General features: G+C 44.8%; 1 protein-coding gene across 2 annotated transcripts in view; it reads left to right on the forward strand.

Moving 5' to 3' along the window:
* col24a1 (collagen type XXIV alpha 1) overlaps positions 1 to 16,034 on the forward strand; it is a 454,588-nt gene that overhangs the window by 252,962 nt on the left and 185,592 nt on the right. For both annotated transcript variants that reach the window (XM_043698575.2, XM_043698577.2), the window contains 2 exons: positions 1,860 to 1,913; positions 4,614 to 4,667. In XM_043698575.2, the coding sequence (XP_043554510.2) occupies positions 1,860 to 1,913; positions 4,614 to 4,667 (108 nt within the window). The remainder of the gene's footprint in view (positions 1 to 1,859; positions 1,914 to 4,613; positions 4,668 to 16,034) is intronic.

Below are 16,034 nucleotides of genomic sequence, written 5' to 3' on the forward strand. Positions count from 1 at the left end.
TTATAAAATTATGATATGCATAGACAGGATTGAGATCTTTGTCCTAGCTTGGAGTGCAGGTTCATAGCTCCTTGAAAGTCGCAGGTAGATAGGATAGTGAAGAAGGCATTTGGTATGCTTTCCTTTATTGGTCAGAGTATTGAGTGCAGGAGTTGGGAGGTCATGTTGCGGTTGTACAGGACATTGGTTAGGCCACTGTTGGAATATTGTGTGCAATTCTGATCTCATTCCTATTGGAAGGATGTTGTGAAACTTGAAAGGGTTCAGAAAAAATTTACAAGGATGTTGCAGGGTTGGTGGATCTGAGCTACAGGGACAGGCTGAACAGACTGGGGCTGTTTTCCCTGGAGCATCAAAGGCTGAGGGGTGACCGTATAGAGGTTTACAAAATTATGAGGGTCATGGATAGGATAAATAGACAATAGACAATAGGTGCAGGAGTAGGCCATTCTGCCCTTCGAGCCAGCACCACCATTCATTATGATCATGGCTGATCATCCTCAATCAGTATCCCCATAACCCTTGATTCCACTATCCTTAAGAGCTCTATCCAACTCTTTCTTGAAAGTATCCAGAGACTTGGCCTCCACAGCCTTCTGGGGCAGAGCATTCCATAGAGCATAAATAGGCAAAGTCTTTTCCCTGGGGTCGGGGAGTCCAAAACTAGAGGGCATAGGTTTAGGGTGAGAGGGGAAAGATATAAAAGAGACTTACGGAAATAGACCCATCGGTCCAACCCGTCCATGCCGACCAGATATCCCAACCCAATCTAGTCCCATCTGCCAGCACTTGGCCCATATCCCTCTAAACCCTTCCTATTCATATACTCATCCAAATGCCTTTGAAATGTTGCAATTGTACCAGCCTCCACCACTTCCTCTGGCAGCTCATTCCATAGATGCACCACCCTCTATGTGAAAAAGTTGCCCCTTAGGTCCCTTTTATTCCCCTCTCACCCTAAACCTCTAATTCTGGACACCCTCAACCCAGGGAAAATACTTTGTCTATTTATCCTATCCATGTCCCTCATGATTTTATAAACCTCTATAAGGTCACCCCTCAGCCTCCGTCCATCCAGGGAAAACAGCCCCAGCCTATTCAGCCTCTCCCTATAGCTCAAACCCGCCAACCCTGGCAGCATCCTTGTAAATTTCTTTTGAACCCTTTCACATTTCACGTGTTCTATGTTGTAAGGAAATAAATCTCAGCCCGAGAGAGGTCCACACGGTCAGGATCAATGCTCCTCACTCGGTCGAAGTGTGCCAATGAATTCATTCTGCCAGAGACTCAGGTGACTCAGTAACCAGGGCAGCCTTCATGGAACCTTAACAAACCTTAATGTTGGGGAAAGTCAGGAATGAAACAAGTCTGAATGCTCGACAAAGCAATCACCTTTCCAGCATCCCTTGTGAGCTGAGATGACCGAGTCTGCACCCATTAGCTCCTTGAGGGATTTTCTGCCCCTCTCTCCACTCCTGATCAATAAGCTTTCTGTCCATCCTGTGTCCGAGATATCTATCCATCACTCTTTTCAACTGTGACACCTCCTACTGTCTGTTCAGTATCACAGTCCCTCAGTCTCCCTCCCAGTTGTGGCCCCCTTCTCTCCCACAGTTGCAGAGAACCATCCTCAAGTGGCCTTGCCTGCGTTGTTCCATCATTGGATTGCACCCGGCCTGGCCCTCAATGGGCTAGAGCTCTGCTGGATTTACGGGTCTCCAAACACTGGGTTCTTTTGACTACTTTCAGTCTCTGTTGCTAATTAATTGCCGTGTCGAAAAGGCTGACTGAGAATAACTGTTATTGTTGATCTGCCATTTCAGTTACCATCAATGTGACCTTTGTGACTTTTCTTTAAGGGAGCAACTGGTTTGCCGGGACCACCAGGAATGAGAGGGAAATCAGGACCACAGGTACTGTAACACTGTGTTCAGTTTGTTACAGCGTGACCCAGATTCAGCGGGTTAACTCTTGGCTTCATACGTTATTCACTTGTAGTAAAATTAACAAACTTTGTGTTAAATTGAGAAAGAACCCATAAAAACAACTATAAAACTGATGGAGGGGAACCATAGAGGCTGTCTTTTCTCTCATCCTCGTTTCTCAGGGCCAGGCCACAGGTTCCTATTGGGCTGCTCGATGCTGATGGGCAAAGTTCTCCAGTGGTTGGCTCTTGCCTGTGGAGCCTCTGCCGTGCTCTCCCTGCCCGCCATTTACAACATCACAAATACAGCATCCATCGCCAACCAGCTCTGGACTGGCACTCAAGTCCAGAGCCTCTTGTCCAGAGGTACAGACACTACCCACTGCCTCACAAAGAGGAGATACACAGATTGTTAATTAGTGATGGGTTGAAGGGCTATTGGAGACCAGGCAGGAGAATGGATTTGAGACCGAGGTGAGCTCAGTCACGATGGGATCGAAAGCCGAAGCTCAAGGGGCTGAATGGCCTTCTCCTGCTCCTATTTCTTGTATCCTTATGATCATCCAACTCCATTTCCTGTTTCTGCTCTCTCCCCATATTCCACTATCCCTTTGGCCCTCAGGTATGTATCTAACTCCTTGAAAACATTCAATGTTTTGGCGTCATCTGTTTTCTGAGACAGTGAATTCCACAGGCACCCCACTCTCTGGATGAAGACATTCCTCATCACCTCAGTCCGAAATGACCTGCTGTGTATCCTTAGCCTGTGACCTTGACCTTGTGAAAGGGTTAGAGCTCCCTCCATTGAGGCAGCACTGGTATCTTGCAGGTACCGTGCGTATGGTCACCAACTTCAAGTCAATGTTGATTTATTTCCATGAGATGATTGATGAAGATAGGGCCATGGATGTTGTCTGTGTGCTCTTTATGAATACAATTGACAATGTCTCTTATAGAGTGATAGAACCGTCTACAGTGTGGAAGTAGGTCATTCAGCCCATCAAGTCCACACCAACCCTCTGAAGAGCATCCCAACCAGACCCACCCCCCTACCCTATCCCTGTAACTTGCATTTCCCATGGCTAACCCACCCTAGTCTGTAGATCCTCGGACAATTTGGCATGGCCTATCCGCCTAACCTACACATCTTTGGTTTGTGAAAATAAACCAGAGCACCTGGAGGAAACCCACGCAGACACAGAGAGAACGTGCAAACTCCACACTAACAGTCACCGAGGGTGGAATCGAACCTGGGTCCGTGGTGCTGTGAGGCAGCAGCACCAACCACAGAGCCACCGTGCTACTTTCACAGTAGGCTGGTCCAGAAGATTAAGTGGCATGGAATCCACAGTGAGCTAGTACATTGGATACAAAATTGATTTGGTCACAGAAGACAGAGGGTAGTTGTGGAGGGGTGTTTTTCTGACTGGAGGTCTTTGACCAATGGTGTTCCTCAAGGATCGGTGCTGGGATCTCTGTTGCTTGTACAGGTTTTTCTGCTAAAATGTGACCCTGCGCTATAGAAAATCGCCCAGCAGAAGATTGCTAATAGAAAATCATTATCCCCATTCAGTAGAAAGTTTATATTCTGCAAACAGCGTCCACAATTCATCAATCATGTTCTAGCCAATTCATGTTAATGAAACACATGTTTTTGCAGAACGCTCTGTAATTTATATCAATGATTTGGATGAACATACGGATGGTTTCATTAATAAGTTTGCAGATGACTGAAGAATTGGTGAAGTTATGGAAAGTGAGGAAGTTTATCAAAGGAATACAAGAGAATATAGATCAATTGGGTAGTGAAATGGCAACTGGAGTTTAATCCAGACAAGTGTGAGGTGCCGCACTTTGGGAGGTCAAATGCAAGAGGAAAGCATTCTATAAATGGCAGGACCCTAAGGAGCATTGATATACAGAGGGATGTTGGGTGCAAGTCCATCACTCCCTGAAAGTTGCTACACAAGTGAGTAAGGTGGTAGAGAAGGTGTATGGCAGGCTTGCCTTTATTAGTCAGGGCATTGAGTATAAAAGTTGGCAGGTCATGTTGCAGCTGTATAAGACTTTAGTCAGGCCACATTTGGAGCATTGTGTGCAGTATGCACACTATTAAAAGGACGTGGAGGCTCCGGAGAGGGTGCAAAAAAGATTTGCCTGGATTGGAGCGTATTAACTATAAGGAGAGGTTGGATAAACTTGGATTGTTTTCACTAGAGGCTGAGGGGCAAGCTGATAGAAGTGTATAAAATAATGAGAGGCATTTAATTCTCTTTCCCAGAGTGGAAATGTCAAATATTAGGGGGCATAGGTTGAAGGTGAGAGGGGGAAAGTTGAAAGGAAATGTGTAAGGCAAGTTTCTCACAGAGAGGGTGGTAGGTGCCTGGAACACACTGCCAGGGGAGGTGGTAGAAGCAGATATGGTAGCAATGTTTAAGAGGCATTAGACAGACACAGGAACAGGCTTCAGATAGAGGGATAGGGAGCATGTGCAGGCAGACAGGATTAGAATGATATCATGTTCAGTACACAGACATAGTGGACTGAAGGGCCTGTTCCTGCGCTGTACTCTTCCATGTTCTGTATGTTAGACATTGAAGCACTTGATTGAAGAAGAATAGTTTTGTCCTCCTATGTTTCTGATATTCAGAAAGACTTGCTGACATGTTTTTTTTTCTTTTTGCCTCAGGGTAAAGTTGGAGATCCTGGACCCCAAGGTTTACCAGGTCCTCCAGGACCAGAGGTTAGAGCTTCAAAGTAATGAATTGTTGTTGCGATTTCTCATTTCTCCAGCAGTTTGATGTCCCCACATCCGTTTACATTTATATGGCACCACTGGCTCAGTTAAAACCTCCCAAGGTGTGGACATTAAGAATGTAGGAAATAAAGGCAGGAGTAGGCCATAACTCAAGAGTTCTTCAAATCTTCATTCTTCAGTTAAAAATCACACAACACTAGGTGATAGTCCAACAGGTTTACTTGGAAGCACTGGCTTTCGGAGCACTGCTCCAAAGATGAAGAAGCAATGCTCCGAAAGCTAGTGCTTCCAAATAAACCTGTTGGACTGTAAACTGGTGTTGTGTGATTTTTAACTTTGTACACCCAGTCCAACACCGGTGTCTCCAATTCATTCTTCAGCTCAGTTTTCCCACCCAAGTCCTTATAATCAGTGATTTACTTTGGGTCAAAAAAGTTGTTGACTTCAGCCTTGAATACGATCAGAAGTCACATGACACCAGGTTATAGTCCAACAGGTTGATTTGAAATCACAAGCTTTCGGAGCGCTGCCCCTTCGTCACGTGGAATGATGAAAGAGCAGCGCTCAGAAGCTTGTGATTTCAAATCAACCTGTTGGACTATAACCTGGCTTTGTGTGACCTCTGACTTTGTCCATCCCAGTCTGACACTGGCACCTCTATATCATGGCCTTAAATGTACTCAATGGCTGAGGAGTGACTGTCCAGCAAAATTAACAAAAACGTCACAATGGAAACTCAGGAACAATGGAGGTTCGATGGAATTCAGGTGGAGATCAGCCAGGAACAAACTAAATGGTCAATCACAGGAACATATGATACAGGAGCACAGATAGCCTGTGCAGTCTTTTCTGCCATTCCCAAGATCATGGTCAAAGTTGGGTTTCAGTTCCACTTTCCCACAGTCCCCACATCCCTTGATTCCCTGAGAGGTGAACCATCTGTCTAGCCCAGCCTTAAATAATGGAGCACTCATGGAGAGGAACATTGCAAAGACTCACAATCCTCTGAGTGAAATGAGTTTTCCTCACCTCTGTCCAAAATGATTGACCCCCTTCTCCCGAGACTGTATTTTTAGATTCCCCTGACCAGAGGAAAGAATCTCTCAGTGCCTATCCTCTCAATCCTCTCCAGAATCTTCTGGTTTTCAATGAGACTGGAGATTATAGGCCTAACTTACTGACCAGGGTTCCTGAAGAAGGGCTTATGCCCGAGACGTCGATTCTCCTGTTCCTTGGATGCTGCCTGACCTGCTGCGCTTTTCCAGCAACACATTTTCAGCTAACTTACTGACCAGTTTGCTCAATTTTGTATCTTCCTGTGTGAAATAATATTTCTCACATTATTGAAGTTTTCTGACAAACTCATTAGTAAGCTCCCAGACCCATTATTATAAAATGCAGAGTACATTGTGTGAGTGGGCAACTGAATATTGTGAAGCATGTAAATTAGAGTCCCAACCAAGGGCTACTGGATCTCAGTCACTTGTCTAAACCAAAGTCAACCCAGAGAAAAGGCTAGAACAGGTTGAAGGAGTGAATGCTCTACTCCCATTCCATGAACTTGCAGAAGTGTAAAAATTAGCCAGCATTTGCCTGCAGTTCATCAGCTGAATAACAAACTGATATATGTAATAACGCCACCTAGAGTGAGTCAACAAACTTAAAGTTAATTAAACATAGAAAATGAGATTCTATGTTATTTTTGCTATTGCTCATAGGATTTGAAAGAGACAGGCATTTTGTAGATAATGCTGCAAACAGATTATCTTTGCCTTTGTTGTGACAGACAGTTTTCATCGAATTGTCCGATCTCATCCCCATGACAAAAATCCCAAAGCATCAAGTTTCAGCAGAAAATGAATCATGTAGAATTACAGAGGATAAGATACACCCACCTTTGTAGCTATCAGACCCATGTTTATGATTGTGCTCTTGCTAGAGACTGGGAGATAAATCTCTAGTGTTGCTGTGAAATTTCCCTTTAAAAGAATGTTCCAGAAACAAGGACTTTCTGCCAATGTACAGCTGAAAACTAAGTCCAGGCACTTCCAACAACTTACTTTGGGGATTTAGTTTAGCAAAGAAAGATCTGGATTAAAGTTTCCATCATTATTTAAAACAAGAGACCCAGCCAATTGCTTGTTCTAACTGATTTGTTCCTGGCATTTATTCATTCTGTATTTATGTTAACAGCTTCTGTTACTGTTGCAAAATAGCTTTAATGACAGGAGGCTGAAATGAGTTGATGTGAGAATGATATCGTGATCCCATGTTAAATAGAGTCATAGTGTCATAGAGATGTACAGCATGGAAACAGACCTGTCCATGCTGACCAGATATCCCAACCCAATCTAGTCCCACCTGCCAGCACCCAGCCCATATCCCTCCAAACCCTTCCTTTTCATATACCCATCCAAATGCCTCTGAAATGTTGTAATTGTACCAGCCTCCACCACTTCCTCTGGCAGCTTATTCCATACCCATATCACCCTCTGTGTGAAAACATTGCCCCGTAGGTCTCTTTTATATTAGATCACTTACAATGTGGAAACAGGCCCTTCAGCCCAACAAGTCCACCCAGACCCATTCCCCTACATTTACCCCTGCCCCTCACACTACAGGCAATTTAGCATGGCCAATTCACCTGACCTGCACATTTTTGGACTGTGGGAGGAAACCGGAGCACCCGGAGGAAACCCGCGCAGACACGGGGAGAATGTGCAAACTCCACACAGTCAGTCGCCTGAGGCGGGAATTGAACCCAGGTCTCTGGTGCTGTGAGACAGCAGTGCTAACCACTGTGCTACTGTGCTGCCCACTGTATCTTTCCCCTCTCACCCTAAACCTATGCCCTCTAGTTCTGGGCTCCCCCACCCCAGGGAAAAGACTTTGCCTATTTATCCTATCCATACCCCTCATAATTTTGTAAACCTCTATAAGGTCACCCCTCAGCCTCCGATGCTCCAGGGAAAACAGCCCCAGCCTGTTCAGCCTCTCCCTGTAGCTCAGATCCTCCAACCCTGGCAACATCCTTGTAAATCTTTTCTGAACCCTTTCAAGTTTCACAACATCTTTCTGAAACAGTAGAGAGAAAAGTTTAATAGGAAGATAGAAGGGGGAGCGAAGGAAATAAATGCTTATCTCATTATCATGACCTTGTGACTCCACAAGGCATGAGTCAGGAGTGTGATGGAATATTCACTATTGGCAGCTCCAACTACACTCAAGAAGCTTGACACCATCCTGGGACAAAGCAACCCACTTGATTGGCACCACGTCCACAAACATCCACTCCCTCCACCACTGACGCTCAGTAGCAGCAGTGTGTACTGTCTACAAGATGCAGTGCAGAAATTCGACAAAAATCCTCAGACAGCACCTTCCAAACCCACGGCCACTTCCATCTAGAAGGACAAGGGCAGCAGATACATGGGAACACCACCCCCTGCAAGTTCCCCTCCAAGCCACTTGCAGACGTGGAAATTGTTATAACGCCCAGCTAGAGCTATAGAAAATCCCTCATTAATCACCTCATGGAGCTTGTTGAGTATGAAGTCCCATGGTTACAGGCTCTCTGGCTCCCCACCGGAGCCCTTTATAAAACAGACCCAGAAATGAATCTGTAGACCAGTCTGTCTCAGGTTGAGACTACCCCATGTACGCCACGAGTGGTGGCTCCCTCTTGGTGTTGAACAATAAACGATGTTCCTTTCCAGTCAGGTTTTCCTGAGTTATGACAGAACTGTATCACTATTCCTTCACTGTTGCTGGGGTAACACTGGACAGGATCTCATGAAGGAATCTGCCACTGGCTGGAGAGCTGCTGAAAGACCCTTGCTGCCTCCTTCAAGGGATGTCCTTTGATCATATTCCCAGTCAAGTCCTGGCAAGCCCACCCAGCAGCTCTAGACTGGAATTAAGACCCTGGGGTCAGAGGTCCTGTGAGCCAATCAGAGGTTGGCATCTTTTGTGTTAAGTATCGCCATGGGGGAGGGCTGTGCCTGCTGCTGAAGGGGGTGCCCGATCCCCACCCCCCCCTCCCCTCCCCCCGCCAACCCAGGTCCCAGGATTACTGAGGACCCAAGTCAAAGGTAAGACATTGGAGGTAGTGTTTCTGGGTAAGAGGGGGGTCAAGGGTGCCAAGAGCAAGGGGTCTCGCTGGACGCTCCTCTGACTGACGTCCAGTCTTTTGATCGGGCTGGGTCGCAAGAGGTAGTCCCAGCAGAAAGCTGAGGTAATCCCTGCCATAGGAATTAGTTGGAGCCATTGAAGGACTAAAAGGTCACCGTTGGCCTTATTGTTCCTGTCCTGAGCTTGATCACAGAGGAGGAGCAAAAGTTGTAGATCTTGGATAAGCTGGTTCCCCAGACTTGTTGCCAGGATGGTGGGGAGAGACTGGGCAGCCTGGGCCTTGGGATTCTCTCCAGTTTTGAAGAATGTGAGGGTGACCTCATTGAAACCGATAAGGGATGGACAGGGTGGATGCAGGTAAGATGTACCCTCTGGTGGAGGGGACATCTGGAATCAGGGGCCACCATTGAATCACATAGGACATGTCATTCAGGCCCAAGATGAGGAAAAATTTGTTTTGCCTGTGAGGGTGGTGAGGGTTTGGAATTCTGTGCCCTTAGAGAGCTGTGGAAGTTCAGTCTTTGAATGTATTAATAAATATTTGTAGTAGAAAGGGTAACAGAGATAGTATGGGGATGAAAAGCCTTGGAGCATTTAATCAGTCAGAAAAGACATTCGGATCGGTACCTGACTAGGTAATGTTTAGAGGGATAAGGGCCAAATGCAGGCAAGTGAAGCTTGTTCAGTTTTGGAATACTGGTCAGCACGGACGAGTTGGACCGAAGGGTCTATTTCCGTGCTGTGTGACTCGCTGATTGTATTTAAAGGCAGAGCAGGTGTAATGGGCTCGATGGTCTCTGCCTTTCTGATGTTCCACTCTGTCTAAATAACTAGCATTCCAACTCTGAGCTTGCCATCTCTAGGAGCAGACATTAAGAATCACCTTCATCCCCTCCCCCACTCACCTATTGTACTCTATGCTACTTTCTCCCCACCCCCACCCTCCTCCAGCTTATCTCTCCACCCTTCAGGCTCTCTGCCTTTGTTCCTGATGAAGGGCTTTTGCCCGAAACATCGATTTTACTGCTCCTCGGATGCTGCCTGAACTGCTGTGCTCTTCCAGCACCACTAATCCAGAAACACTCCCTAGAACCTTACCATTAAGTATACAAGTACTGATAAGATGTGCCTTTCCAAAATGCAGCACTTCACATTTATCTGAATTAAACTCAATTTGACACTCCTCAGCCCATTGGCCCATCTGATCAAGATCTCGTTGTACTCCGAGGTATCCTTCTTCAGTGTCCACTACTTCAATTTTAGCAATTATCTATATTCTTACTAACCATATCTCCTATGTTCACATCCAAATCATTTATATAAATGACAAAAGCACTGATCCTTTTTGCACACTGCTCATCACTTCTGGAGTCGAGAAGATATACATTGCAAAATAAATGTGGAGCAACTCGCCGTGCTATTCTTCATCCACCCTCCGTATGTATGGGACTGTGTACTTGACATTCATAAACTCCCAGAAAGGTGCACAGAATGAACAATTTATAGGCTAATGCCTGGAACTGGTAATCGTGCTATTTTTACAAAATCGGTTGCAGATGTACACCAAAGTCCCACATCTCCTGATGTATTCGTAAAACTCCACATTTATTCATGCCAAACCTGCCTTGTTAAAATTAGCACAATGCATTCCAAGGATGCAATGTCTTAATTGTTTATTAATAACAGGCTGAGTTTACTCACACAGGAATCTTGTCTTTTCCTGGAACAAGGTTTAAGGGAAACAGAGAATGAGCTATCAGGAAAGTATAAGCTTCTCTGAAGTTCAAGCAAATTAACTTAAACTTTGGTTCTCAAGTTTAATGGACTTCATGATATGCAGGAGTTGATAATAGCCACATGGTGGTAGGTAATGAATATAATGCAAAACATTTTCAATGTTAGTGCATGACCATTTTAAGGGTATGGTATGGAAACAGAGTCATTAGGTCATTGAACCAATCACAGAATTTTACAGTATAGAAGGAGGCCATTCAACCCATCATGTCTGTACTGGCTCCTGAAAGAGCTACCCAGCTCTTCGCTTTCTCTGGCCCAATCTCCATAGCCCTCTAAATTCATCCCTTTCAAATACCTATCCAGCTCTCTTTTCAACCCTTCTGTGGAATCCAGCTCCTCTACTCTCCCAGACAGCACATTCCAAATCCCAACAACTCTTGGTGTAAAGGCATTTCTCCTCATCTCACTCCTAGCTCTCTCATTGCCAAATACTGATATACCAGCTACTGAAAACAGAATATCCTTCATTACCCTGTCACAATTGTTCAGAATTTTGATCATCTCAATAAAGTCACCTCTTAGCCTTCTCTGCTTGAAGGAAAATAAGCCCAATCTTTGCTTGTATCTGAAATCCCTCATTCCAGGGGTCATTCTAATAAATCTCCTTTGAACTCTCTCCAGGGCTTTAACACCCTTCCTTAAATAAGCTGCCCAGAACCGAACACAAAGCATAATGATCCATAGACATTAGTTGAAATCCCAACACAGCAGCTGGGGATTTCAATTTAGTTAAAATTAAATGAATAACAGGCTAGTGAAGGTAATGGTAATAATCATAGAACATGGCACAGTACAGCACAGAACAGGCCCTTCGGCCCTTGATGTTGTGCTGACCTTTTGTCCTACTTGAAGATCAAACTAACGTAGCTACCATCCATGTGCCTATCCAAGAGTCGCTTAAATGCCCCTAATGTATCTGACTCTACTACCACAGCTAGCAGTGCATTCCACGCACCCACCACTCTCTGTGTAAAGAACCGACCTCTGACATCTCCCCTAACCATCCTCCAATCACCTTAAAATTATGCCCCCATGTGGTAGCCATTTCTGCCCTGGGATTTTTGTTAAAACCCATCTGTTTCACTAATGTCCTTTAGAGGGGGAAATCCATTGTCTTTACCCAGTCTGGCCTAATGTGACTCCAGACCCACAGCAATGGTGTTCCCTCTTAACTGCCCTCTGAAATGGTGCAGCAAGCCGCGCAAATAAAACCAAGAACTACAAATGCTAAAGATGTGAAGCAAAAACAGAAATGGCTGGAGAAACTCAGCACGTCTGGCAGCATCTGTGGAGAGAAACACAGAGTTAACATTTTGAGTCCAGTGACCCTTCTTCCGAACCCGACACAATTTATTACCCACCACCATGTGGTTGTTATCGACTTCTTCATATGATAAAGTTGTGAAGAGATCTTGTTGGACTCAAATGTTAACTCTGTTAGCTGCCAGACCTGCTGAGTTTCTCCAGCAATTTCTGCTCTTTCTTCAGCAAGCCACTGAATTGTATTCAAGAAGCTGACTCACGATCAATCTCTCCAGGCCAATTAGGGAAGGGCAATAAATGCCAGCCAAGCCAGCAATGGCCACGTCTTGTGAATGAATAAAAGAAGTGGACGGAGAATTTTACAGCTTAGGACCTAGGTAGCTGCAGAGATGGACTGCACAATGGAGAGATTAAAATAGGAAGTGCTCAGGGGACAGAGATTGGAGGATTACATCTTCGAGGGCTGGAGGAGAGTTGTTACGGTACGGAGGGGAGGCAGAGGCAGTTTGGGGAAAAGGTAAGTCTTGGAGGATTTGTACAGAGGAATGAGAGTTTTATGACTGAGGCATTACAGGGGCACTGACATTTCACTGCCACTGAAGAAAGCCATCCTGTTTGAGAATGCAACAGATTTCCAGTTTTCCCATGGTCAGGTTTTTTTAAATGCTACTTTGGAAAACAACAAACATCATCGACCACTAATTCAGTAAAACAGTTCAGTGCCTTATTGAACTGCAAGGGATGTGTGGAGCCTGATGTGATTTTTGGTGCTGAAGTGAAATTCTTTGGGAGGTCATTCCCTGGAAATGATTGCAGGAGAAAGAGGCAGCATGAGGATAATGAATCCAGAATAACAGGCAGAGAATTCCATCGGGAAAATGGAAAGAAGCTGCCATTTTTCTGATCAACTCTCTCAGATTTATATCAAAGTGAGTTCAGCAACAATAGCTCCTTTTGAAGTAAAATGACTTGTATCTGACTTTGTCCCTAACGTTCCACCCAGTGGAAATGTGCATGTCCTTTGCCATCTGACAGTAGCTTGAAAGCAAGAAGCAAAGCAAAAACAAGAGGGAATAAGACTGGAAAAATTGTCTGATTTCTCTAAAACAGACATCCACATTCACTTAAAAAATGATGGAGTGGTAACTAGTGAGGATCTTAGCCTTAAACCACAAGAGGATACAGATTGGCTGGTCAGAGGCAAATAGAATTTAATTGGGCTAATTGTGAGGTGCTGCACTTGGACAGGATGAACAAGACAAGGGAATACATGATCAACAGTAGGACCCTGGAGCACCGAGGATCGGAATGTGCATGTCCATTGGCCCCTTATGATAATGTGACAGGTAGAAAAAGTGTTTAAGAAGGCGTATGGGATATTTGTCTCTTCTAGCTGAGGCATAAAGTTTAAGAGCAAGGAAGCCATGTGAAACTGTATAAAACATTGGTTAAGCCACAGCTAATGTACAGTGTGTAGTTCTGGAATCCATATTATAAGAAGGGTGTGATAGCACTGGAGAGGAAGCAGAGGAGGACATTGCTTGGGATGGAGAGTCTCAGTGATGGAGAGAGATTGGATAGACTGGGGTTAGTTTCCTTAGAGCAGAGCAGACCAAGAGGGGACGTGATTGAGATGGAGAACATCATGAGGGACATAGATAGGGTAGACAGGAAGAAACGTCTCCCTTTGATGGAGGGATCAATGACCCGGGGACAGAGATTGAAATTTTCCCATTGTTTTCAGAATTGGAGAGGGGTAGGTGGACCTGAAATGTTAACTCTGATTTCTCTGCACAGATACTGGCAGACCTGTTGAGCTTTTCCAGCAATTTCCGCTTCTGTTTCTGATTTCCATTATCCACAATTCTCGAGGGTGATTTTTCACCAGATTGATATTTGGAATGAGTGGGTTGTCTCATGAGGAAAGGATGGTCAGACTGGGCTTCTCTCCAGTGGAGTTTAGGGGAGTAATCAGCAATGTAATGAAACCATAAAAACCCTAAGGGGACTTAACCGGGAGGATGTGCAAAGGATGTTTCCTCTTGTGGGAGAGTCTAGAACCAGAGTCACTTTTGAAATAGAGATGAGTTTTTTTGTCTCACAGAAGATTATGAGTCTTTGTTCCTCAAAAGATAGTGAAATCAGAGACTTTGGTAGATTCTTGATAAGCAAGAGTGTGAAAGGTCATCAGAGGTAGGCAAGAATTTGGCTTTGAGCTGACATCCAAGATCTTCATTTTTCATTCATCCATGAGATATGGGTGTTAATGGCTAGGCCAGCATTTATTGCCCCAGAGGGCAGTTAAGAGTCAACCCCATTGCTGTGGGTCTGGAGTCACATGTAGGCCAGACCAGGTCAGGATGGCAGTTTCCTTCCCTAAAGGACATTAGTGAACCAGATGGGTTTTTCCAACATTGGGTTAATGGTCAACATTAGACTCTTAATTCTAGATTTTTATTGAATTCAAATCCCACTATCTGATGTGGCAGGATTTGAACCCAGGTCCCCAAAACATTACGAGGATCTCTTGATTAACAGTGCAGCGATAATACCACTAGACCATTGCCTCCCCGAATTAGAACTGCTCTTGTTAAGTGGTGCAGCTGGCTTAAGGGGTTGAATACCTTGTTCATGTTCCTACTGAGGTGTCCTATTGTCTCTGTGGCCAAAACACAAAGTTCTCCTTGGTCTCTTTGGGAACCATTGCACGGTTAGTCAAGCAATTGGCAAAGAAACACCAATCTGAAACACACAACCTTTGAAGGCATTGGAAGCAAATTGAATAATATTTATTGATATGGAATTAGATCAATGTTTGGAAGAGGGTGAGATTCTGGGATTCATGCCTGAAGCAAAAAAAAAGGCAAAAAAAAGGCAGTTGATTGTAAGTAATTTTTGGCTAGTTTATTAGAATTAGAATTAGAAACAGGGAGATAATGGACTTGAACGTGTGGCTGGGGAACTGGTGCAGGAAGCAAGGATTTAAATTCTTATGTCACTGGGGTATGTTTTGTGGTAAGCATAAATTCTACAAGAGAGACAGTTTGCACCTTAATAGGTTAGGGACCAGCATTCTGACAGGCAGGTTTGCTACTGCAACACCGCTACATTTAAACTAAGTAGCGGGGGGGGGGGGGGGGAGGGGACAAACTGGATGTTTAAGAAGGAAATTGGAGGGAAAGTTAGAACAAGGGAAGTCAAGAAAGACAACTGTATCAATGAAGCAGAAAACTCGGAAAGGGATCATGCTGTAAGGTTGAGTGAAATAGGAGTTGATGGGAAGTAACAAATTAAACATACTATACATGAATGCATGAAGCATTAGAAATAAGATGGATGAGCTTGAGGCTCTTTTGGAAATTGGCAGATACAATATTGTGGGGATAACTGAGATGTGGCTTCAAGTGGACAGGGCCTGGGAAATGAATATTCAAGGCTACATGTGCTATCGTAAGGACAGACTGACGGACAGAGTGGGGTGGGGTGGCCATGTTGGTAAGGGATGATATTCAGTCCCTTGCGCGGGGGACCTAGAATCAGAGGATGTAGAGTCAGTGTGGATAGAGCTGAGAAATACTAAGGGTAAAAAGACCCTCTTGGGAGTTATCTACAGGCTCCCAAACAGTAGTCTGGATGTCGGATGTAAGTTGATTCAGGAGCTGAAATTGGCCTGTCGCAAAGATGTTACTACAGTTGTTATGGGGGATTTCAACATGCAGGTAGACTGGGAGAATCAGGATGGTATTGGACCTCAAGAAAGAGACTTTGTGGAGTGCCTCAGAGATGGATTCTTAGAACAGCTGGTGCTGGAGCCTAGCAGGGAGAAGGCAATTCTGGATCTGGTATTGTGCAACGAACCAGAATTGATCAGGGACCTTGAAGTGAAGGAGCCATTGGGAAGTAGTGACCACAATACAATAAGCTTCAATCTGCAATTTGAGAGGGAGAGGGTACAATCGGAGTGACAATATTTCAGTTGAATAAAGGGAGCTATGGAGCTATGAGGGAGGAGCTGGCCAAAGTTCAATGGTGCAATACCTTAGCAGGGATGACAGTGGAGGAACAATGGCAGATATTTCTGGGTATAATGCAGAGGATGCAGGATCAGTTCATTCCAAAAAGGAAGAAAGATCCAATGAGGAGGCAGGGGTGGCCGTGGCT

The sequence above is a fragment of the Chiloscyllium plagiosum genome, unplaced genomic scaffold (assembly GCF_037043375.1).
Source record: "Chiloscyllium plagiosum isolate Xiang-an unplaced genomic scaffold, Cpla_swu_hap1 HiC_scaffold_9, whole genome shotgun sequence".
Lineage (NCBI taxonomy): Eukaryota > Metazoa > Chordata > Chondrichthyes > Orectolobiformes > Hemiscylliidae > Chiloscyllium > Chiloscyllium plagiosum.